The sequence below is a fragment of the Macaca nemestrina genome, chromosome 15, assembly GCF_043159975.1.
Source record: "Macaca nemestrina isolate mMacNem1 chromosome 15, mMacNem.hap1, whole genome shotgun sequence".
NCBI classification, from domain to species: Eukaryota; Metazoa; Chordata; class Mammalia; order Primates; family Cercopithecidae; genus Macaca; species Macaca nemestrina.
In genome coordinates this window covers 92,517,659-92,529,943 of record NC_092139.1, presented here as the reverse complement: position 1 = coordinate 92,529,943, position 12,285 = coordinate 92,517,659, and the positions used below count along the sequence as shown (strand labels likewise).

General features: G+C 51.5%; 1 protein-coding gene across 4 annotated transcripts; it reads left to right on the top strand.

Moving 5' to 3' along the window:
* Positions 1–1,935: 1,935 nt before the first annotated feature.
* Positions 1,936–9,328, top strand: LOC105495697 (crystallin beta B3). 4 transcript variants are annotated; one of them, XM_011765423.3, is made up of 5 exons: positions 1,936–3,066; positions 4,275–4,393; positions 5,366–5,498; positions 6,836–6,978; positions 9,017–9,328. In XM_011765423.3, exons 1-5 carry the CDS (start codon positions 2,992–2,994, stop codon positions 9,180–9,182), a joined length of 636 nt encoding a protein of 211 aa, XP_011763725.2. In that variant the 5' UTR covers positions 1,936–2,991; the 3' UTR covers positions 9,183–9,328. The 4 variants fall into 4 exon arrangements, 1 of the variants encoding a protein (XP_011763725.2); XR_011614005.1 differs by lacking the exons at positions 1,936–3,066; positions 4,275–4,393; positions 9,017–9,328 and having other exon boundaries at positions 5,441–5,498; positions 6,776–6,936; XR_011614004.1 differs by lacking the exons at positions 1,936–3,066; positions 4,275–4,393; positions 5,366–5,498; positions 6,836–6,978 and adding an exon at positions 7,637–8,664 and having other exon boundaries at positions 9,017–9,156.
* Positions 9,329–12,285: the final 2,957 nt, after the last annotated feature.

Genomic DNA, 12,285 nt, shown 5'->3' with positions numbered 1-12,285 from the left:
ATAACTGGGTTTTATGCTGACTTGAGGATTTTAGCCAAAAACAAACACCAACAACAACAAAAGAAAACCTTGTTAACTCACTCCTTTGCTCCAGTATAATTTTATTCATAAAATAATCACTTATTAGATATTGATTACAGGCAAAATTATACTTTGTTAGACACTTAAATTCCTGGAAGCAGCTGGGCATGGTGGCTCATGCCTGTAATCCCAGCACTTTGGGAGGCTGAGGTGGGTGGATCATAAGGTCAGGAGATTGAGACCATCCTGGCTAATACGGTGAAACCCTATCTCTACTAAAAATACAAAAAATTAGCCAGGCGTGGTGGTGGGCACCTGTTGTCCCAGCTACTCGGGAGGCTGAGGCAAGAGAATGGTGTGAACCTGGGAGGTAGAGCTTGCAGTGAGCTGCGATTGCGCCACTGCACTCCAGCCAGGGTGACAGAGCGAGACTCTGTCTCGAAAAAAAAAAAGAAAAAAGAAAATTCCTGGAAGCTGGGTGCAGTGGCACGTGCCTATAGTTCCAGTTACTCAGGACACTGAGGAGAAAGGATTGCTTGAGCCCAGGAGTTTGAGTCCAGCCTGGGCAATGTAGCAAGATCCTATCTCTTAAATAAAATTTAAATGCCTGGATCTACCTTTTCTTTGGTCATAAAGAAGTTGACTGTGATGGTCACTTTTATTTCTATTGAGGCTAAGCGCCCAGGTCGTGGAGCAGGCCAGCCCCTTCTGTCTGCTGTGTGATCCTGAGTAAATGAGTTCACCTCTCTGAACCTTTCTCCATGGATAAAATGGAATCACAATTCCTCCCCTAAAGTTGGCTGGATGAGAGTTCCACACATTGCTTATGAAGCTGACACAATGCCTTGCATGTAGTAGGTGTTCAGTAAATGGTAGCTATTACTCGTGAATGTCTTCTGCAGGAAGAAAGTCAGTCAGTTCTGTGACAGTATCCTATGGAAACGGGTGGGTGGATCTGTGCCCAAGTTGGAGAGTATGTTTAGGGTGATCTGACTTAAAATTTAGGCCACATGGCACATGGAAAATGGAGAGTGTCTCAGGTCCCTCACTTTGAGAACTAGAATCTTTCCAAAGGTTTCATGTACCCCAATAGGAAATGGTGACCCCAAGAAACCAAAGAAAGGGAGCTGGTGGTTGTGGGGAGACACCGGAGAGCTGCACACCCTGCCCCTCGCCCAGTGCTGCTGGACTTCCCACAAAGCCAGTGAGGTCCGTCTGCCCCCAGGAAGTCATCAGAGGCTGTGGCTGAGGAGACAGGCACTGGGGGCCTCCGTGGACCCGCTATTGGAGTGAAACGGCCTGGATGAAATTGGGTGGACAGGGTGCTGCCTCAGCAGGCTGGGATGTGCTGGGCTGTCAGAAAGTGCTCATAAATAGCATGCCCCTTGCAAAAGCAGGCGAGTCTGCAGACGGCCGTGGATCCTCTGTTCTTCCCGAGGCTACAGCAACAGGTTCATTCTGGGATGGGCTGGGGGTGGGGAGAGAAAAGCCACCCTGGCAGGCCTGGACCTTTGGTGGTCTCTGTGGGACGTGCATGGCTGACCGCCTGCAAAAAAACCAGGGTCTCCCTTAAGGGTCAGGTCCCAGTGAGAGGACCCTGACAGCGCAGCTGGGGGTGGAACAGGGGACCCTTGTCTGCAGTGGCCAGGGTCCAAGCCCCTGGACATGTGCTTAGGGCAGGGGACCCTCCAAAACAGCCCCTCCGAGGGAGGGGAGTGGGCACACGTGGTACCTGCCAAGTCCCCTGAGAGTCCCCTGTGAGCTGGACCAAGCCCTGTTTCCTGCTGAGGCTGGGACAGACAGAACAGACAGCCCGCAGGCTGTGCATGGTTAGGCCCGTGTCCAGAGTATATGGGCTGTGCAGCTGGGCATGCTGGGGTGGCCGTGCTGGGGTGGCCGTGGGTGGGTAACAGTTGGATGTGGGGTGTAGATGTAGGTGCCTTGTGTACCACTGTGGATGTCTGAAATGGGCAGGGGTGTGTGTGTGTGTGTGTGTGTGTGTGTGTGTGTGAGAGAGAGAGAGAGAGAGAGAGAGAAACTGTCCTGTGAGCCCACGGGTGAAATACGACTGATAGTGACCATAGAAACTTTTGTGAGTGTGTGCACGTATGTGTGTGTGTGCTGACAAACAGAACAGTCCTGTGTGTGTCCATGGGTGCAACAATGATAAGCATGCTTCCATGTGACTGCAGCAGGGGCCTGTATTGCATGTCACCATCCCTGTAGCAATGAAGGAGAACTGTCGGTGTCTGGGTCTTGAAGCGGCTGGTACACAGTCGTATTCAATAAATGCTTAAGGAATGAGTAACCGAACGCAGGGAGACTGGCCCAGATCAAGTGTCCAAGGACCTGGTCTTACAAACGCTTTCTCTAGAGGTTTGTCTGTCTATCGCCTGACATTTGGGGTCTCCTGTGCCTCCTGGTCACTCAGCCCAGAGCCTGGCACTGTGTAGGTGCTCATGGAATCTTTGGTGAAGTAACCAGTGAACAACAGAGTTCCTGGAGTATGGAGGTGGGAGAGACCCCTGTAGAGGAAACCCCCTGAAGCCCACCCTTCAGCCAGGGTCTGGGGATGGGACATCTGCAGAGAGCTCTGGGAAACCTGGGTTTCGAGGAGCATCTGGATCGGGGGAAAATGGCACGGGCTTTGGAGCCAGACCCGACCCAGGCCACTTCCTCTGTGTGCTTGAGGAAGTGGCCTCACTTTGCTGAGCCTCAGAGTTCCCCTCTGTCCAATGAGGTTCCTGATCCCACTGTCTCAGTCCACCACGTGGCCCATGGTAGGTGCTCAATGGACGTTTGCTGAATGACTGAATGACCGAATGTCGATCATAAGTTATGGCCATGCCCTGTGGGCAGCAAGGCTCTGTAGCTCATCCTGGACTCCAGTCACAGCAACACCTGGCTTCTCCCAGGTGGATCCAATGACCCATTTTCCTTTGATTTGAAGCCAGAGGTATTCCTGGGGAGATGGCGGAACAGCATGGAGCACCCGAGCAGGCTGCAGCTGGCAAGAGCCATGGAGGCCTTGGGGGCAGCTACAAGGTACTGGGCAGGGAGGGGGTGAGAGGGCTGCTCCTGGGCCTCAGGGTCATCTTCCCAGCCAAGCAGCACCTCTGCAGAAAGGAAGACCCATCCTTCCAACCACCCGGGCCAAGACAAAACGCTCCAGGTGGGTCCTCTGACTGCCACCCTCCTGTTAGAAACTTGCTTCATGACTTTGCCACATCCCCCCTCCTCTGCAAAACGGAAATGGTCACCCACATCCTGCCTGTGTCAATGGATCAGAGAGGCTCGGGAGTTTCTGGAAACACGGCTCTGAGCTCTGACTCGCCTGTGTGACCTCAGCCTGGTGTCTTGCCCTCTCTGGGGAAAAGGGCACAGGTTTTGGAGGTTCTCTGGACCTCAACAGCCCCATCTTTGAAATGTGGATGGTGCCCAGACATCATGGCCAGAGTTGGTGTAAAGGCTAAAAGAAATGAGTGAAGCCAGCTAGCAGAGGGAGGCGCCCTAGAAATCTGAGAGAAGGTTTGAATGCGTTGGCTCTGCCCTTTCCAAACCATCTCCGGGGGCTTTTTGGGAAACTATTCCAGACAGAGTCTAAGGATGGGTCGAATCCCAGTGCCTCCTCTTAACTTGCTGTGCAGCCCGAGGCAAGTATCTTACCCTTTCTGAGCTTCTTTGATCCCTTCTGTAAAATGACTAGAACAGATGTTCCCTGGGGATCTTCTACAAAGTCAGTTTGTGTTTCCAGGCAGGTGAGAGAGGCAAAACCTTGGTCTGCCTTTGCAGCCCCTCTCCGCCTAGGCTTGGGGCGGGCAGAGGTCTTCCCAGAGATTGCAAACAGGTGTTTCATTTTGTAAAGGGGGAAATTTCACGTTAAGGAAAATACAGATTTCTGAATTTTTCTCTTGAAAAAATTGGAACTGGGACCTCATTCCCTCATTACCAGAAGCAGCTTCATTTCCCCACCAACCTCTCGGGTTATTTCAGTCCGCTGGGCTCCCTACCTGGCTCCTGCCGGACATTAGAGTTACAATCCCTAGTTTTAATTGATCTCACTGAAGTTCCTGAACGCGTTTCCCTCCATGGCCATTAGAGGGCAGTGCAGGCCCGCTTCGGTGCTGGCTCCAGGCTGGAGAGATGCAGAGAGGATAAAGCAGATGGTACCTCCCTCTAATGCCCCAAGGAGGGGCAGAGGCTGGAGCCGGGAGCCCAGCAGAGGTGGGATGCTTAGGACGCTGCTCTTCTAGGTGATCGTGTACGAACTAGAGAACTTCCAAGGCAAACACTGCGAGCTTTCGGCCGAGTGCCCCAGCCTGACCGACAGCCTGCTGGAGAAGGTGGGCTCCATCCAAGTGGAGTCCGGGCCGTGAGTACCTAGACCCCCAGTCCCTCGCCACAACCCTGAGCCTTCTGGGAGTGTGGAGGCCCCAGTCTGAACTCTAGATCTGTTGTGGGGCTTTTGACAACTCCCCTGCCTTCTCTGGCCTCATTTTCCCCATCTGTAAAATGAGAGTTGAAGAATTCTCTAGAATCCTAGATATCTGCAGCAAATCCCAGGATACCTGAGGTTGGAAGAAAAACAGCAAGGACGACCTAGCACCTAGCTCAGTGACTGGAACATGGGATTTAATATTTATCATTTTAATAATCATTGTAACACCTAAAATTTAACATGCATTATGTGATTGAATCCTCATGACCCCGTGAGAGAGGTGTCATTCTTATTCCCACTTTATAGATGGGGAAACTGAGGCCAAAGTGGGTAAGTGTCCCATCCATGTCCACAAGGCAGGCAGGTATCCCGCCTGGGCCCTGAATTCCCGCCTTTGGATTGCAAGTCCAGGCTCTGGCACTAACCACCTGGGTGATCTTCGGCAAGTTGCTTCACACACCAGGCCTCCGTTTGCTCATCTGTGGAATGGGGATAACAATGGTACATATCTCAGAGAGAGTTTTTACGAAAATGAATGGAATGATGCAAATAAATACATATTAAAAACAATATAATACAAAGAAGAAGAAAAGGAAGAGGAAGAAGTCGCTGTCACCTATGGGTACTTATTGTGTGCCAGGCATTGTGCTAAAGACTTTTCTGAGTACCTTGCACGGAGGCTAGATTCTCCGCAACATTCGCTAGGATGGTTTTCCGGCCCAGAGTCTCAGACAGTCCCTGGTATGTCCTAGCAGCTCCTTTAATTACAGATCCAGGAATTAGCAGTAGGGTTGGAGGGAGGGTGCAAGGTTCAAGGTCAGCAGCTCTTGGATCCTTCTCTCACTAAACTTGAATGCTTCCTCAGCTGCAGCAAAGGTGACCCAGGCAGGCCTCTTCCTCCCTCAGGTGGCTGGGATTTGAGTCTAGGGCCTTCCGCGGGGAGCAGTTTGTTCTGGAGAAGGGGGATTATCCTCGCTGGGATGCCTGGTCCAACAGCCGTAATAGTGACAGCCTCCTGTCCCTCCGGCCTCTGAACATTGTGAGTATGGTTCCTGCCCACCTCTGGGTGTTCCTGGAAGCAGGGTGCACCGGGAGCTTTTCAGGCAAGCTCACTGCACGAGCTGGGCTGAGGGCTTGGCCCAGATGGACCTGGCCAGGGAAGGGCCCTCATATTTCTGATCTGAACAATTGTGTGGGACAAGAAGTGGGATATTGAATGGACATTGGGTTGGGAGTTGAGACACCAAGACTCACATCTTGAATTAAACCAGCATAGCACTGGGACTTTTCTTTGTAACCCTATTAAAACGATGAGCCACGTGGTCCAGTCACAAATCAGTATTGTTATCAAAGAAATGCAGTCTAGGAAATAACTTCAGAAAGTAGCTTCAAAATACTTTAAGTTCTCTACTTGTGTTTCTCTAACACCTGAAAGGGACACAGTCACAGTGACACTATTAATTAATTAATTTATTTATTTATTTATTTACTTATTTATTTATTGAGACAGACTCCTGCTCTGTCGTCCAGGCTGGAGTGCAGTCTCTCTCTCTCTCTAAACATTTTTTATTTATGTATTTTTATTTGATTTTGAGTTGCAGTCTTGCTCTGTCACCCAGGCTGGAGTGCAGTGGCATGATCTCTGCTCACTGCAACCTCTGCCTCCTGAGTTCAAGTGATTTTCCTGCCTCAGCCTCCTGAGTAGCTGGGACTGAAGTCTCCTGCCACCATGCTGGGCTAATTTTTGCATTTTTAGTAGAGACGGCATTTCGCCATGTTGGCCAAGCTGGTCTTGAACTCCTGGCTTCAAGTGATCTGCCCGCCTTGGCCTCCCAAAGTACTGGGATTACAGGCATGAGCCACCATGCCTGGCCCACAGTGACACTTTAAACACCACCCTTCTTCCTCCCCTGCTTCACTCACATCCAGTAGCTGCACCAACCCTTTCTCTTTGTCACGTAACTGAGTCCTCCTTAGAGGGCAATGGAAGAGGGGAAACCGGGAAGATGAAACTGGCATCTGGTTAGGAAAGAGAGAAAGCTCATATGTTGATACTTTTGATCTCCGTCCACCCTCTCCAGGCCTCAGTTTCTCTACCATTTGAATGATGGGATTGAGCAAGATCTGAAAATTCCTTTTCAGTTTTATCATCTATGGCTCTAGATTCCTAAATCGACCAGCTTTGGAGGATTCTCCCTGTCCCTCCTACAGTGAATTTGGGGGTGGAGGCATCTCCTGAGTCCCTTCTCTCCTGCAGCGGGTTTGGGGGTGGGTGTTATTTTGTGGTGACTTGTTGATTCTTTCCGGCATCTGGAGCCTCCTTGACCTCTGTTCTGGATACGGGAGCAGCCGCTCACCCCACGATATTGCCCTCAGGATAGCCCAGATCACAAGCTTCATCTGTTTGAGAACCCAGCTTTCAGTGGCCGCAAGATGGAGATAGTGGATGATGACGTGCCCAGCCTTTGGGCTCATGGCTTCCAGGACCGTGTGGCGAGTGTCCGCGCCATCAATGGGACGTAAGGGACCCAACCCTCACCCTTGCCCCATCTTCTGGTCAGCCACACCTCTGGCTCCAAACAGAATCAGTGCCCATACTTTCTTGCATGATTGATGTTCCCTGCACTCCTGACCCATTGAGATTTCTTTTTTTTTTTTTTTTTTTTTGAGACGGAGTCTGGCTCTGTCGCCCAGGCTGGAGTGCAGTGGCCGGATCTCAGCTCACTGCAAGCTCTGCCTCCCGGGTTCACGCCATTCTCCTGCCTCAGCCTCCCGAGTAGCTGGGACTACAGGCGCCCACCACCTCGCCCGGCTATTTTTTTTTTTTGTATTTTTTTAGTAGAGACAGGGTTTCACCGTGTTAGCCAGGATGGTCTCGATCTCCTGACCTCGTGATCCACCCATCTCGGCCTCCCAAAGTGCTGGGATTACAGGCTTGAGCCACCGCGCCCGGCCCCCATTGAGATTTCTAGGCAGCCTTGACTTAAATCAAGTGAAATCTGTTCTCTCCACCTGTTCCCATCTGAGTCCTCCTTTTTTTTTTTTTTTTTTTTTTTTTTTTTTTTTTTTTTTTTTTTTTTTTTTGAGATGGATTCTCACTGTCTCCCAGGCTGGAGTGCAGTGGCGCGATCTCAGCTCACTGCAAGCTCCGCCTCACAGGTTCACGCCATTCTCCTGCCTCAGCCTCCCCAGTAGCTGGGATTACAGGCGCCCGCCACCAAGCCTGGCTAATTTTTTGTAGTTTTAGTAGAGACAGGGTTTCACCGTGTTAGCCAGGATGGTCTCGATCTCCTGACCTCGTGATCCGCCCGCCTCAGCCTCCCAAAGTGCTGGGATTACAGGCGTGAGCCACTGTGTCTGGCCCCTTCCTCCTTTTCTAAACATCCCCATGCCCTTGAACTGATTCTTGAAATATTCTTCCCCCTCATAACTCTTGTTCTTCTTACCAAGGGGCCCAGGATGTGTGCAGCTATTGAGGTGTGACACAAGTTGTACAGAGGAGAGCAGGCTTATCACCTCCCTCTTTCTAGGCTTAATATCACCGTTAATGCAGTCTTAGGATCACCTGCTTTTTGTAGGTGGTTACATCTCACTTGTGGGCTTGGAATCTGGGGTTGGACCTTGAGGGACACCACCCATCCCTGATAATAATTTATTCAATAATTTTTACTGAACATGTACTATATGCTGGTATGCAGATACAGAGAACAGCAAGAATGACACATATCCTCTGCCCTCAAAAAAATTACATAGTCTGGGGCCAGGATCACCTCAGGTCGGGAGTTCATGAGCAGCCTGACCAACATGGAGAAACCCTGTCTCTACTAAAAATACAAAATTAGCCGGGCATGGTGGCGCATGCCTGTAATCCCAGCTACTTGAGAGGCTGAGGCAGGAGAATCGCTTGAACCTGGGAGGTGGAGGTTGTGGTGAGCTGAGATCATGCCACTGCACTCCAGCCTGGGCAACAAGAGCGAAACTCCAGCTAAAAAAAAAAAAAAAAAAAAAGATTACATAGTCTGATAGACAGACAAAGTAACAGGTATTCGCAACGTATTGTGACCAGGATTGTAATGGGATCACAGGATTGTGATGGGATCAGGATTGTGATGAGATCAGGATTGTGGGATGCACAAGGGGCTCTGGGAGTCCCAGTGAGGTACTCGATTCAGCCTGCAGGAGTCTGGAGACATCTAAATTGAGCTGTAAGGGATGCAAGTGGAAAAAAGGGGGAAGGAGAAGGATGAGGTGAGGAAGAACATTCCAGGCAGAAGGAATCATGCATACAAAGCTCCCCCCCGCCACACACACACACAGCAGGTTCTGGGAAAGTAGAATAAGAGAGGCTGCGGTGTGGAGTCGTCAATGGGATGTTGAGAGATAAGACTAGAGATGCTGTGGGAAGGGTCCTGTGAGCAGGGTAAGGAGTTTGGATTCGTCCCAAGGGCTCTGGGGAGCTTAGGGGGAATGTAGGCAGGCAGTGCACGGTCAGATGCTGGCTGGAGGCAGGGTGACTGGAAGCAGACCGTCCACATCTCAACCTTGGTCTCCCGGCAGGTGGGTTGGCTATGAGTTTCCCGGCTACCGTGGGCGCCAGTACGTGTTTGAGCGGGGCGAGTACCGCCACTGGAATGAGTGGAACGCCAGCCAGCCGCAGCTGCAGTCTGTGCGCCGCATCCGCGACCAGAAGTGGCACAAGCGGGGCTGCTTCCTCAGCAGCTGAAAGTCACCCAGACCTCAAAGACCCAGACCCACGCTTCGGGGGCTGCAAGGGCAAGAAGAGGAGGCTCCAGGGCTGGGGCGAGGGCCGACCTGTCCACCCTTCCCTGGAATCTGCTCAATAAAGCCTGGGGTTGGTCCCCCGCCTGCCATGTTCCTCGGCATCACTTCCTGAGGGAGCCAGGCCTGGGGCAGGACCTGTGGGAGAGGCCTGCTGAAGGAGCCTGGGGCTTGAGAGTTCTGAGACTCCCAGGAAGGGGCTGTGAACTTTGCCCATATCCTAGGCTCTAATCCTTTCAGGCAGAACCATGTGCCCCTACTGCCCTGATCTTGTGTTTATCTGCTGGTGTGTGTTTCCACCTGAATGTCTGTCCATCTACCCACCCACTCATCCATCCATCCATCCACCCATCCATCCATCCATCCATCCACCCATCCATCCATCCATCCATCCACCCACCCGTGTGCCCATCCATTCATCTACTCACCCATCCATCCATCTACCCACCCACCCACTCGCCTATCCATCTATCCATCCATCCATCCATCCACCCACCCACTGGCCTATCCATCCACCCACTCACCTACCCATTCATTCATCCATCCATCCACCTACCACCCATTCATCCATCCATGCATCCACCCATCCATCCATCCATCCACCCATCCATCCATCCATCCACCCACCCACCCGTGTGCCCATCCATTCATCTACTCACCCATCCATCCATCCACCCACCCACCCACTCGCCTATCCATCCATCCATCCATCCATCCATCCATCCACCCACCCACTGGCCTATCCATCCACCCACTCACCTACCCATTCATTCATCCATCCATCTACCTACCACCCATTCATCCATCCATGCATCCATCCATCCATCCATCCACCCACTTACCCATCCATCCATCCATTCATTCTTCCTTCCATCTTCCTATATTTATTCTTTCCATTAATTCATCCATTTTTCCTTCCACTCACCCATCTTTCTATCCTTTTATTCACATATCCATCAATTTTGCTTTCAATCTACTTGTCCATCAATCTGTCCATCTGATCTTCCTTCCTCCCTCCCTCCCTCCTTCCTCCCTCCTTCCCTTCCCTTCCCTCCCCTTCCCTCCCTCCCTCCCTCCCTCCCTCCCTCCCTCTCTCCTTCCTTCCTTCCTTCCTTCCTTCCTTCCCTCCTTCCTTCCTTCTCTCCTTCCTTCCATTCATCTATCCATTATTTCCCCTTCCACCTCTCTGTGGGTCAGTTTCTGTTGTCACTAATGTATTCAGCAAATGCCATGCCCTGTTCAGTGTATTCAGCAAATGCCATGCCCTGTTCAAGGCCTAAGGACACAGCACAATGTCCTACCCTCCAGGTTTTCACCTTCTATGGGAGAGACAGAAAGTAAATAAACAGGTCGATTAGGGCTATAATGTTGGGAGGTGGTAAATACCAAGAACAATAAAGTTGGATAAAAATGTGGAAATGATGGGGGTGATGGCCAGAGAACTCTGTGCAGAGGAACCGAGACCTCAGTGAACCACCAGAACATTCCAGGCAGGGAAATAACAGGTGCAAAGGCCCTAGGTAGGAGTGTGCTGGCCTAACAGGAAACAGCAGGTCTGGAATGGAGTAAAAGACTGGGGGTAGGGGTGAGAGAGAACAGGATTAGGTCATTTAGGGCTTTGCAGACCATAGTGGACTTTGCTTGTTCGCTGAGGGAGGTGGGAGCCACGGAGCATTTGAGCAAAGTGAGCCATGGTCTGCATTGGGATTTAATAGGATCACTCTGGCTAGGGTGCAAACAATACACTTAGTGGCCAAGGAGGGATGCAGGGAGACTGGTTGGGAGGCTACTGCGGAGAGCCCGGTGAACTGTGCTGGTGTGGTCCACCTGAGCCTCTCTCTCTCATGCCTCAGTATCTCTGTCCCCTTGCCCAGAGGCCTTCTGCAGCCTTGCCTGGGGTACTGAGTGCCCATCCCACCTCCCCCCACTGACCACTGCTCTGGGCCCCCGTGGATTCATCTGGGCAGTGGGAGTTGCTGGAGAGCTGAACAGACACTGGGGCAGTGCCAGGCATAAATGAAGTCATTATGTATGTATGTATGTATTTATTTAGAGACAGAGCCTCACTCTGTCACCCAGGCAGTGGCGCAGTCTCAGCTTACTGCAACCTCCATCTCCTGGGCTCAAGCAATTCTCCTGTCTCAGCGTCCCAAGTAGCTGGGACTACAGGTGCACACCACCACACCTGGCTAATTTTTGTATTTTTAGTGGAGACGGGGTTTCACCGTATTTATCAGGTTGGTCTCAAACTCCTGACCTCCGGTGACCCACAGAGTGCTGGGATTACAGGCGTGAGCCACCATGCTCGGCCATAATTGAGTCTCTTCTGCCCCCAGGTAGGAAGAGGAGGGGCCTTCTGTCTGATAGCCAGCTGACAGCAGACTTCCTGCAGGCAGGCCCCGGGACCACCCCTCACCCATCCAACCTCCACGAGCCAACTCTGCATCATTTCCCTGACTTTGTTCCCCTTCTGTACCCGGAGCCTGTCTCAGGCACCTGCAGCCTCCCAGTGGGTGATGCAGCTGGTGTGTGGGAGGCCTATGGGGGCCTCAGGAAGGCATCGAAAAGGATAGAGTAATTTTCAATTACTTTAACCTGCATATTTTACAAACAAGGTGAGAAATCATCTTGGCTTTTTCCGAGTGTATGGGAGACCTGGGCTGGGCATCAGGATCAGATGGAGCAGGGGTGCCCAGCAATGAGACAGATGGAAGGCAGGGGCTTGGCATCCCCATTGTGGAGATACAGCACCCCTATTGCCCACCCCTTTCTCCCCTCTGGACCCACCCCTTCCTCCCTTTCTCAAGGAGAGGCCTTGTCATTCTTTATTCTTTTTTTATCTTTTGAGATGGGGTCTTGCTCTGTCACCCAGGCTGGAGTGCAGGGGTGTGATCATAGCTCACTGCAGCCTCCAATTCCTGGTCTCAAGCAATCCTCCTACCTCAGCCTCCTAAAGCACTGGGATTACAGGCCTTACACCACCATGCCCAGCTAATTTTTAAAATCTATTTTTTTGTAGAGGTGAGGGTCTTGCTGTATTGCCCAGG

Coding starts and splice junctions, on each gene's coding strand:
- LOC105495697 (XM_011765423.3), top strand. CDS start 2,992: ATGGCGGAACAGCATGGAGCACCCGAGCAGGCTGCAGCTGGCAAGAGC. Junction 4,394..5,365: donor ATCCAAGTGGAGTCCGGGCC/GTGAGTACCTAG, acceptor TTCCTCCCTCAG/GTGGCTGGGATTTGAGTCTA. Junction 6,979..9,016: donor GTCCGCGCCATCAATGGGAC/GTAAGGGACCCA, acceptor GTCTCCCGGCAG/GTGGGTTGGCTATGAGTTTC.